The sequence below is a fragment of the Onthophagus taurus genome, chromosome 10 (genome assembly GCF_036711975.1).
Source record: "Onthophagus taurus isolate NC chromosome 10, IU_Otau_3.0, whole genome shotgun sequence".
NCBI classification, from domain to species: Eukaryota; Metazoa; Arthropoda; class Insecta; order Coleoptera; family Scarabaeidae; genus Onthophagus; species Onthophagus taurus.
In genome coordinates, this window is record NC_091975.1 from 1,011,942 (window position 1) to 1,024,968 (window position 13,027).

A 13,027-nucleotide genomic window follows, 5' to 3' on the forward strand; every position below is an offset into this window, starting at 1 on the left:
AATCTTAGTTGCACTATTGAATCATAGATGTCGCTTTTCCAAACCGACGAATGTAAATCAATTTTAAAGCCATCTTTTTTTATACAACTATTAAATCATAGATGTCGTCACTAATAATTTTATATATACTTTTGAATTTACCTATATATATGCACTTATTTTTGATTTTTATCATTTATAATGATTTATACTTCAGGAAAATAAAGAATTTGTTTAAATTTTTAATAGTTAATTTTTATTATCTGTAGTTTGAGTAAAATACATTTTCCAACTTCATTATTAGTCATTTATACCGGCTCTCTTGGTACACTCTACTTGGTATTTTATTCTTTTATACAAGATCTCGCATTTTTTTCTTTATACAAGTATATTATATAAAAAATACAACTGGTTCACTTTTATTTATTATTATTTTCGTTACTTATTATTTTTTTGGAAATCAACTATTATTTTATTTTCTTATTTTCTTATCCCGTCAGCATATACATTTATTATTTAATTTTTTTTAAATTTATTTATTTTCGAGAAGAGTATTACAATACAGTATAGTAAAAGTTTAGGGTTGGGCGTTTCGTTTTAATTGGTGGCTGAATATATTACAATTTCTCTTTGGTTATACTAGCCAAGTGTATTTTTGTTCAATAAAAACTAACCGTAACGTTAATTAACGTAATTATATTAATTAATTAATTAGGGTATTTAATTAATAATAATAAAAAATAAAGAAGGAAGAAACAATCTTATTTTTTTTACAAAAATATCAATATATACGATTTTTTTTTACTAAAAACTAAAAAAAGAAAAAAAAACAAACAAATATACAAAAATATTCGATACAAAGTGGTTCTTTTTACAAAAATATGTTTTCTTTTTGGTATCAAAAAAAAAAAAATAAAATTAGAATACAATCAAACAAAAATATAAAATTTATGTACAACATTTTTTCGTTCAAATTTTTATACAGAGAGAAGAGACAAAAACGAGATTCATACGAGATTCACTTACTTTATTACATAATTAATAATAATATCTTTTTTCATATATAATTTTTTTTTTTCATCGTATAATATTTAATTTTTTTAATTCAAAAAATCTCACATACCGTTCCAGTTTCAGACGTTTATCTTATTTCAATATCGTAATAATAATAAATGCTAACGAGTTTTTTTTCTTTTATTTTACGGAACGTTGTTGCTAAATAGTCATTAATATTTATTTATTCATTTTTTTTTCTTAATTTTTAATCTTTCATTTAAAAGTTTTCTTAATATATCAAATAGCTATTACAATTATTGTCTCTCAACAAACATTTTTTCTTTACAAATAGCTCACGACTTAATTAATTATAGGTACGTAATCTTGGAATGGCTTTTACGTTTTTAATCCAAATTTACTTATTATTTAATAAGCGACACTTTTATAAAAAATAATAAAACAAAACAAAAAAATTAATTATAAGAAATTGAAAAAAAATATTGTAAAAACAAAAATATATATATAATAATATATGTACAGCATGGTTTTAAATTATAGATACAAACTTTATCATATAATAATTCTACCGAGCGATAGATGGCGTTCAATACTAATATTTTAATTAATTAGTGTTCCTGTAACTCGTGGCACAATTTTAATCACAAATACTAGAGTTAAAATGTTAAGTTAAGAAATTTTTAAACATTTTCTTAAACATTTTAATATGGTTTGTCTTAGAAAGATAAAATTTGGTAAATAGCGCAATTCTATCATGAAAAATCGTCAATCAATGCTATACAGGGCGTTCACAAAGATTATTTCATTAAAACTTTTTATTATGTCATAAACCCTTAAATTTGACAACTGATTCTAAAAGCCTATTTCATTTTAAAATTATTTTCACTCTTAGAAATTTTTGATTAGACGCATCGTTTTAGAGATATTTACAAAAAGATACAACCTCGTCCATGAAATACTGTCATTAATCATAATCGAGGTTTTATCTTTTTGCGAATAACTCGAAAACGATGCGTCTAATCAAAAATTTCTAAGAGCAAAAATAATTTTGAAATAAAATAGGCTTTTAGAATCAGTTGGAATTTTTTAGGGTTTACGATATAATAAAAAAGTTTTAAGGAAATAACTTTTGTGGACACCTGTATAGCATTGATCCCGTGGTTGCATACTATCAAAAGTGATCTCAAACGATTTCTCATGATAACATTGCATTGTTTGCCAAATTTTATCTTTCTAAGACAAGCCATATTAAAAATATTTAAGATAATGAAAAAGTAGTAAGCCGATTTTGGCAGAACGAGATGTTAAGATCATACCACAGAAATCAGAAAATATAACCCGCATCGAAATCATGTATTAATAAAAGTTATAGCAAATTTAATCTTCTACAAGATCGCTCTGTTTTGTTTTTGCTCTACAAGTCTTGGAAACAGAGATATTGTGCAAAAAGGACTAAGCCATTTCGACTGAGGTTGTGTCATATATTAACAATTGTAGCGCCTCGGCCGCAAGCAATCTCCTTAACCAATAATAATAACACAAATTCAAATTTTTTCTAATGAATCTACCCAGTAATAGATGGCGCCGTGTTTTTAGTAATAATTATTTACGAATTAGACAAATTTTGGAACATAATTTTCAAAAAAAAAAATTAATTAATTTAATTGGATGAAGATAAATAAGAATCAATATAAAGTTGTAAGTGGTGGGAGTTCAATGGGGGAAAATTCAGTTAAAATGATAAAGTTTGTAGCTATAATTTAGAACCACCCTATAAATTTTCGGTAATAACTTATCCACTGTTGACAAAAATACAAATATATATAAATATTATCGATATATTTTTACAGTAAAACTAACTCTTTTTAATTTATTTTTTTACACTATGTATAATATATATTTATAATAGATTTATATACGCAATATAATAATATTTAAATGCTTATATAAAAAAATTGTTACTTTTAAATTATTTTCGTTTATCGTATTTTTTCTTGTCGTAACTTGCACCATTGTTCATTGTATTGTTAACGTGTTTTTTTTACGTTTCCTTTCAATATTAATAACCGTAATAATAATTATATAGTATATAATAGTACTATTATAGTATTGTCATGGTAACACTTTTTTTCATTACTTCATCTAAATATATCATCTTATTGTACTGTTCTTTGAGATAAAATAAAAAAATTATTTTATTTATCCTTTTTTGGCTAAATTAAAGGGCGTAAAAAATTTGAATTTCTCATTTTCGTCGATGTCTGCGAAACCAACACAATTAAGCCCTCCAAAAATCACAATTACGTATTTAGCAAAAATCTCTTAAGTTTTAATTAAAAAAATATGGCACTAAAGCTTCTCTACAATATATCTTTGTTAATTTTTTTTTACATTATCTACAAAACCACACCCTGATTCAACAAGATGTATCTTTCTGTATCAGATCGTTTTTTCCTTTTTGGTACAATCACAAAAAAATGGCACGTTATTTGAGGAAAATTGCACTTAAAACGTTAAATTATAAACTAAATTAAAAAAAAAATTGCAATCGATATCCCCAAGCCTGCGAAGATCACCGAGTTTTAAATTTAAATCATTATTTTTTTTATTAACCTCTACAGGGAAGACAGTTGATTAAAAACTCTCGTATTTTTCTGTACTTAAAGAGGTACTCTTAAAAAAAAACGAAAAAAATTGTTAATAAAAATAAAAATAATAACTCAACAACGAAAACTATAAAAATATAAAATCGAAAATAAAAAAATCTTAATTATTAGCCCGTTATTTGTTAATATTATATATTTTTTTGAAAATTAATAATTATTTGTAATAATCATTTCTTCTCAACACATAAATGCGGTGTGATGTCTATTGGTTTCAATAACTCGGAGTTATTCTCTGTAGGGTTTGCAATAAGAATACCTGTGGTTCATATGTTGGCTATAAGAACCGGAATGCGAGAATCTCTTCAAACATTTCGAACATTGGAAGGGCTTCTCACCGCTGTGTAATCTTTTGTGTTCCGTTAGGTGATGTTTGTGTTTGAATGCTTTTGGACATTCGTCGCATTTGTGTGGACGTTGACCTAAAATAAACATTAATTAATTAACACTTTTATATATAAAATTAAAAAAAAACTTTAAGTTAATCAGAAAATATCAAAAATCAGAAAATATAACCCGCATCGAAATCATGTATTAATAAAAGTTATAGCAAATTTAATCTTCTTTAATATCGCTCTCTTTTATTTTTGCTCTACGAGGCTTGGAAACATAGATATTGTGTAAAGAGAATTTTGACAGAACGAGATGTTAAGATCATGCCACAGAAATTAGAAATAATTTCCGGCAAAGATAAATGAATAATTTTTTTTACAAATTAAAGCTAAAGTATTGCTTTATTAGTTGGCGAAATTTCGTTTATTAATTCCTAGTATGTTTTTAGAAAAAAGTTTTTGAAAATACATCAAAAAATAACTTCAATTTTGGGTTGGGTTAGGTTTAAGAATTTTTTTCTCCCAAATGATAAATCTTGGAAGATTAATTTTTTCTACAAATTGAAGCTAAACCACTTCTTTATAACCTCAAAAAATTTCATTCGTTAATTCCTAATATTTTTCTAGAAAAGAATTTTTAAAATGAACGATGTCAAAAAAAATCTATTTTATTTTATGTAAACTTTAAGAATTTTTTTCTCATAACCTACAAATCGTAGAAATTTAATTTTGTTTACAAATTAAAGCTCAACTTTTTATTTATAACCTCAAAAAATTTCATTCGTTAATTCCTAATATTTTTCTAGAAAAGAATTTTTAAAATGAACGATGTCAAAAAAAATCTATTTTATTTTATGTAAACTTTAAGAATTTTTTTCTCATAACCTACAAATCGTAGAAATTTTATTTTGTTTACAAATTAAAGCTCAACTTTTTATTTATAACCTCAAAAAATTTCATTCGTTAATTCCTAATATTTTTCTAGAAAAGAATTTTTAAAATGAACGATGTCAAAAAAAATCTATTTTATTTTATGTAAACTTTAAGAATTTTTTTCTCATAACCTACAAATCGTAGAAATTTAATTTTGTTTACAAATTAAAGCTCAACTTTTTATTTATAACCTCAAAAAATTTCATTCGTTAATTCCTAATATTTTTCTAGAAAAGAATTTTTAAAATGAACGATGTCAAAAAAAATCTATTTTATTTTATGTACACTTTAAGAATTTTTTTCTCATAACCTACAAATCGTAGAAATTTAATTTTGTTTACAAATTAAAGCTCAACTTTTTATTTATAACCTCAAAAAATTTCATTCGTTAATTTCTAATATTTTTCTAGAAAAGAATTTTTAAAATGAACGATGTCAAAAAAAATCTATTTTATTTTATGTAAACTTTAAGAATTTTTTTCTCATAACCTACAAATCGTAGAAATTTAATTGTGTTTACAAATTAAAGCTCAACTTTTTATTTATAACCTCAAAAAATTTTATTCGTTAATTCCTAATATTTTTCTAGAAAAGAATTTTTAAAATAAACGATGTCAAAAAAAATCTATTTTATTTTATGTAAACTTTAAGAATTTTTTTCTCATAACCTACAAATCGTAGAAATTTAATTTTGTTTACAAATTAAAGCTCAACTTTTTATTTACAACCTCAAAAAATTTCATTCGTTAATTTCTAATATTTTTCTAGAAAAGAATTTTTAAAATGAACGATGTCCAAAAAAATCTATTTTATTTTATGTAAACTTTAAGAATTTTTTTCTCATAACCTACAAATCGTAGAAATTTAATTTTGTTTACAAATTAAAGCTCAACTTTTTATTTATAACCTCAAAAAATTTCATTCGTTAATTCCTAATATTTTTCTAGAAAAGAATTTTTAAAATGAACGATGTAAAAAAAAATTATTTTATTTTATGTAAACTTTAAGAATTTTTTTCTCATAACCTACAAATCGTAGAAATTTAATTTTGTTTACAAATTAAAGCTCAACTTTTTATTAATAACCTCAAAAAATTTCATTCGTTAATTCCTAATATTTTTCTAGAAAAGAATTTTTAAAATGAACGATGTCAAAAAAAATCTATTTTATTTTATGTAAACTTTAAGAATTTTTTTCTCATAACCTACAAATCGTAGAAATTTAATTTTGTGTACAAATTAAAGCTCAACTTTTTATTTATAACCTCAAAAAATTTCATTCGTTAATTCCTAATATTTTTCTAGAAAAGAATTTTTAAAATGAACGATGTCCAAAAAAATCTATTTTATTTTATGTAAACTTTAAGAATTTTTTTCTCATAACCTACAAATCGTAGAAATTTAATTTTGTTTACAAATTAAAGCTCAACTTTTTATTTATAACCTCAAAAAATTTCATTCGTTAATTCCTAATATTTTTCTAGAAAAGAATTTTTAAAATGAACGATGTCAAAAAAAATCTATTTTATTTTATGTAAACTTTAAGAATTTTTTTCTCATAACCTACAAATCGTAGAAATTTTATTTTGTTTACAAATTAAAGCTCAACTTTTTATTTATAACCTCAAGAAATTTCATTCGTTAATTCCTAATATTTTTTTAGGCAAGAATATTTTATCAAAAAAAGAACAATTTCTTCAATTTAAGGTTATGTGTAAAAGAGTGCGAATAAACTTACCTGAATGTTCATATTTATGCCTAGCTAAAGAACTTTGCTTCGAAAATGATTTATCACATTGGTCGCATCCAAACAATCCCTCAACATCTTCTTGGCCACTCAACATTGGACTATCAACGCCTTTAACCACTTTTAACTTTTTATTCCCGCTCTCTTCCACACTTTCTTGCGTCGCATCTCCATCTTCAGACCAAGTCCTCTTCGTGGTCATCAATTGGCTAAAATTTTGCAAATCTTGATTTCCAAATTGAATCAATCTATCCATTGGAACCAAAGACATAGGAACAGAAGGGATGGGTAACTTAGGTTGCGCCAAAATCTGCGCCAACCGACTTCCGTTGTTATAATCTCCCGGCGAAGGACTTCTAATCGGTTCCGAAGAACAATTCGAGCTTTGATAGGGATAATTTCGAAAAGGGGTCGGCGATCTCGAAGATTTTTGGCTTAAATTAACGATTTCTTCGCCCGAATCGGAATTTTGTATCGAATTGGGTGCTGGGGAAGACGCCGGGGATGATTCTCTGGAGGTGTGATCTTTTTTCGTGGATAAATCGAGGGGTTGTTCTGAGATGTAGGTGTCTTTTGGGAGGTAATAAGGACTACGGGGAAGGTTTGAATTAGAATATTTTTGGGGATAACTCTGCTGAGGTGTTGAATAAGGGATTTGAATCAATCTTCCTTCCCTTCGATCCCTAGCCCGAGTATTTTGGAACCAAACTTGAACCACGCGAACTGAGAACCCGATTTGATCAGCGATTCGGATTAAATCCTCGCGTTTGGGTCGCGGATTCATCGCGTAATTATCTTTTAATATTTTTAATTGTTCGTCGGAAATTAAGGAGCGAACGCGAACTTTTCTCCCATCATCGCTGAGTTGGTCTGTTGTTGCGACTCTTTCGCCGTCGATTTCGTTGGAACGCTCGTATTCTTCGTCGGAACCACTCGGGTGATCACTTTCTGATTTTGTATTGATCGCCTCTTCTAATTTTGCTGCTAGTCCTTCGCTTTTCACGTCCATCTCGCAATCGTGCTCATCCAAAAACGATTGGGACGAAAACGTTTTTTTGCAACCATGACAAAGGAACTCTCTTAAAGGTGATTGGGACAAACTGTTGCAATCGGAAGTATCGGAAGAAAATTTTTGGATATTGGCTTGAAGGAATTCTTTGGTCACCGTGGCTCCTACAGTTTCTAAAATTCTTTTGACAGTTTCGAAATCTCTTCCATTCGTTTCTGGGGTGTTTTCTTGTGGCTCTTCTTTCACTTCGATTTCTTCTTCATCGATGGCTAAATCACCACAACTCGTCGATTTCGATTTGTTTAATTCCCCATCTTCTTCGTTGTGCTCGCTTTTGCAATCGTTCTCGATTAAATTGGTTTGGGGCGAAACTTTTTGGAGCTTCTCTAAGAACTCCCCGATTGTTGGAATTGAGTACGGAGGTAAAGAGATGGTTCCCATGTTGGGCGGGGGCATATAAAAGGGATGGAATAGTGCCGAAGTGTCGGGGTATTTAGGAAGGATTGAGAACATCCCGTTTTGATTCGGGCTGCCGGCTAAATTGTTGTTTAAAATCCCGGAGTTGTTTCTTTTTTGATTTCTATTTTGATGGGTTTTATCGGCTACCAGCAGGTTGTGATTGCCGTTATTGGCAGCTCGAGTTCTTCCCAATTTTAGATTCATCACCAAACATTTTTTTGATGTCATGTGACTCGAGTATGAACCTGAATGTGAAAAACGTTTCCCACAATTTCCACATTCAAAAGGCTTCTCACCACTATGTATTCTTATATGTTCCTAAAAACAAATTAATTATTATATATATAATCATACCCATAGAAATATATACAGATATATGAACAAACTTTAAACGAAAAATGCTTTTATACATACAGGGTGTGCCATAACGACATAATCATTTCTTATTTTAAATGACAGGATATAGCTTTTTATTACATATTCTGATTCTACACACAAAAATACGTCGACTTTGATATCCTCAAATTGAGCGAAATTGGTTATATTGGTCTATCTTATACAGGGTGTTCATAAATGTAACTACTATTTTGTCATATTTAATAGTACTTATATTTTTAAACACCCTGTATAGAATAGACCGATATAGTTAATGACGCTCTATTCAAGAACATCCAAGCAGCAACTACACCAAATTTTTACTTTCTAGCTCGTTCGGTCGCTGAGAAATTACGATTTAAAAATCATGGTGTTGATTGCTAAAAATTAAAATAACTCAAAAACTAACAACGCTAGGTGTCAATATGTCTTATTAAAATCGACGTATTTTTGTGCGTAGAATCACAATATGTAATAAAAATTATATCAATGCAATTAAAATAACAATATTTATTTCGGTACGTCGATATAGAACACTCTGTATGTATAACAATATTTTCGGTTTATAGTATGGTTAATTTCCTACAACTTTTATCTAAAGAAAAATTTTGTATCCCGACTCCTTTGTAATTTATGTACTTCGTCGCTTTCGTAGATACAGGGTGTCCTATTATAGTCATAGGAGTATCTATATTATATATATATAAAACTCATAGGATTATATATTAGGTCATCGTAGTCACAGAACTGTATACATTTATAGCCATAGTCATAGGAGTAGATATATATATATATAAATTAATAATTACCTTTAAGTGATGTTTAAATTTAAAAGCTTTATCACACTCGGTGCATTTAAATTTTCTTAAAACGGCGCTTTCATCGTGACTGATCATGTGCCTTTGAAGCCGGTACACATTCGCAAAAGTTTTGTTACAAACTTTGCAGGACTGCAACAAAAAAATTTTTTAAGCTTCGAATTAGAGTCGGGGATAAAGTTGGAGTTAGCAGGTGTTTGTTAAAGTTACAAAACCCCGTTTTTATCATTAAGGATTATTTAGGGCAACAAAAAAAAATGATATGATCATCTCGGTGGTTCACACGGTCTTGCAACAGAAGATAGAAAAGAGGTCCCGCAACATATGCGCGCGTAAGCGGCATATTTTCGTAACTACGCGATGCTGTCAACGGCGACCATTAATGGCACTTAGCGCCGACTGAAAATAGACCTCTACGTGCGTATATGTGTGTATACATACACATGTGTATGTATTTTTTTTTCTTGATGCGCTTCTTTTAAATCGGAGTTTGTTAGTTACACGTGAGTACATAACGCACAATCAAAATAAACTTTCGCAAAAAAACAACATGATAATTAATGATCACAATTTGATACGATATTACTCATCGTTGTTAAAATTTCTTTGTTACGTAAACATGCCGGTTAACCCGAAATGTCGCGACCTCTGTTAAGTTGTCTTAATTGAAGAGCGCCCATGCAGAAAACGGGAGGAGAAAGATCAACTCACCACTTGACCGTTTGGAGAGTGCAACAGTTCGTGCTTCTCCAATTGATCCTTGTTGATGAAACTCGCAGAACACTGAGAACATGGATGTGAACCCCCTGCACTACCACCTCCCGATGGAATAACCACCGAGGAAAGATTCGGCGAACTCGAGATTTGCCCGTTTTCTTTCGGACACGTCTCCATGTGAACTTTGAGGGCTTCGAACGTATGAAATCCCTTTTGGCACTGAGGACATTTCATGAAGTAATCCGAGTTAGATGGGGATGGTAACTCTTCGGGATCGCGGATTCCGTTTGATGTTGATATTGGTACTAAAAAGAATTAAAAAAAAAAAAAAATTTATTAACTTATGATGATTTAGGTACAATTAAGTACAGGTGTGATCGAAAGAAATGAGACGAAATAAACAGGTGTTTTAGATACGCCCACTTTAGCTACCTGTAGCCAATCAGAGGTGGGAAAATGAAAATCCCCACCAAAATTCAAAAAGTATTTTAAAAAATTTCTTACACTGCCCAGTTGTGTTCCATACATTGGCTAAACTCCACAATTTATACGAGTAATAACTGTCATAACACCCGAACATCATATTACTTCTCGCAACTACTTCCATTTCACGTTTTATTTTATCATCATCATCATCAGTTTTAATTAATTAATTTTTTTTTCAAACACCTTTTACTGTTTCATATGAACTACCTAAGATTAATACAAAAAAAAACTAGTGTTGGTCCACCACGATGCAACACTACCTTTCGAGTCACAGGTCGGTGCGATACTGGAGCGAACGTGCTCGACCCATTCTATTCTGCTGTGTGGGTCTCTCGGTTTAGGAGAAGGAGAAGAGGATTCACAGCCTCGGCTTCAATCGCGGTTTTCCCCCACCAAGGGGCGCGGGCGACCACTGCGCCGCCCCGGCGGTACTCGGCGACGCCCCGAACCGATTCGAGCCGGCGCGCGATATTTAGCAGTCTGAATCACTACTAACTTACTACCGAGGAGATCTACGTATGATGACGTCACCCAAATCTAACCTCGATACCGAGAGATGGGTTTTTGTTTCTGTCACGTTTTATAACTAAGGTGCCTTGATTCGATTTCTCGGTCGAATTCGTATCAAGTACGTGATGTTTTATATATATATCTCGTTATTGAGATTACTGAGTCATTACACAACTTTTTCGCTCAGAAAACCTTTTTAAATTACCCCAAAAATCAAGATTTCACTTATATCGGATATCTACATAACTAAAAAACTTTTACTACAAAATCCCAAAGCAAAGAATCACCCTGTATATATTGATAAATTGATTTATATATAACTCGAGAACTAAAAATGTTAGGAAAAATTTTTTTGGATAAAAATTGTTTGTAATGAACCAATAAAATGTAATTTATTATCCGTCTATGATTATTACCAACCTAACCGATTTAAAATCCAAAATATGTCAAATTTGATGAGTTCAAACAAAATGGTTCGTAACTAAAAAATGAATGATGATAGGTGAGAATGTTTTTTGTAATTTTTGTGATTTGTAATTAATCCCTAAAACATGATCCATAAATAATTGGTGCATAACTATTTCAAATTTTTGTGTGTAAGCCATAAAATGGAGTAATTGAGGCTTTTGAGTAATGATTTTTGATATAACTCGAGAATTAAAAGTGTTACGAAAAAATGTTGTTGATGAAAATTGTTGGTAATGAACCGCAATAACGTAATCCATAAATAATTATTATACAAGTATTTCGAATTTTTCGTTATAAACCATAAAAACTTGAAAATATCTTAATATAACGTTTTTAAATAATAATTTTTATTATAACTCAAAAACTAAAAATGTTAGGAGAAAATGTTATGGATGAAAATTGTTTGTAATGAACCACAATAACGTAATCCATAAATAATTATTATACAAGTATTTCGAATTTTTCGTTATAAACCATAAAAACTTGAAAATATCTTAATATAACGTTTTTAAATAATAATTTTTATTATAACTCAAAAACTAAAAATGTTAGGAGAAAATGTTATGGATGAAAATTGTTTGTAATGAACCACAATAACGTAATCCATAAATAATTATTATACAAGTATTTCGAATTTTTATAAATAAACCATAAAAACTTGAAAATATCTTAATATAACGTTTTTAAATAATAATTTTTATTATAACTCAAAAACTAAAAATGTTAGGAGAAAATGTTATGGATGAAAATTGTTTGTAATGAACCACAATAACTTAATCCATAAATAATTATTATACAAGTATTTCGAATTTTTCGATATAAACCATAAAAACATGAAAATATCTTAATATAACGTTTTTAAATAATAATTTTTATTATAACTCAAAAACTAAAAATGTTAGGAGAAAATGTTATGGATGAAAATTGTTTGTAATGAACCACAATAACGTAATCCATAAATAATTATTATACAAGTATTTCGAATTTTTCGTTATAAACCATAAAAACTTGAAAATATCTTAATATAACGTTTTTAAATAATAATTTTTATTATAACTCAAAAACTAAAAATGTTAGGAGAAAATGTTATGGATGAAAATTGTTTGTAATGAACCACAATAACGTAATCCATAAATAATTATTATACAAGTATTTCGAATTTTTATATATAAACCATAAAAACTTGAAAATATCTTAATATAACGTTTTTAAATAATAATTTTTATTATAACTCAAAAACTAAAAATGTTAGGAGAAAATGTTATGGATGAAAATTGTTTGTAATGAACCACAATAACGTAATCCATAAATAATTATTATACAAGTATTTCGAATTTTTATATATAAACCATAAAAACTTGAAAATATCTTAATATAACGTTTTTAAATAATAATTTTTATTATAACTCAAAAACTAAAAATGTTAGGAGAAAATGTTATGGATGAAAATTGTTTGTAATGAACCACAATAACGTAATCCATAAATAATTATTATACAAGTATTTCGAATTTTTCGTT

General features: G+C 28.3%; 1 protein-coding gene across 4 annotated transcripts in view; it reads right to left on the reverse strand.

Annotated features, from left to right (window-relative positions):
* Positions 1-272: 272 nt before the first annotated feature.
* The window catches only part of LOC111418381 (Zn finger homeodomain 1), a 265,526-nt gene continuing 252,771 nt past the window's right edge, over positions 273-13,027 (reverse strand). For 3 of the 4 annotated variants that reach the window (XM_023050919.2, XM_071199539.1, XM_023050926.2), the window contains 4 exons: positions 10,040-10,350; positions 9,320-9,460; positions 6,659-8,453; positions 273-4,078 (listed from right to left, as the gene is read on the reverse strand). In XM_023050919.2, coding sequence (XP_022906687.2) covers positions 3,885-4,078; positions 6,659-8,453; positions 9,320-9,460; positions 10,040-10,350 — 2,441 coding nt within the window. In that variant the 3' untranslated portion in view covers positions 273-3,884. Of the gene's footprint in view, positions 4,079-6,658; positions 8,454-9,319; positions 9,461-10,039; positions 10,351-10,549; positions 10,857-13,027 lie in introns of those variants that run through there. The other variant, XM_023050933.2, reaches the window with a different exon arrangement.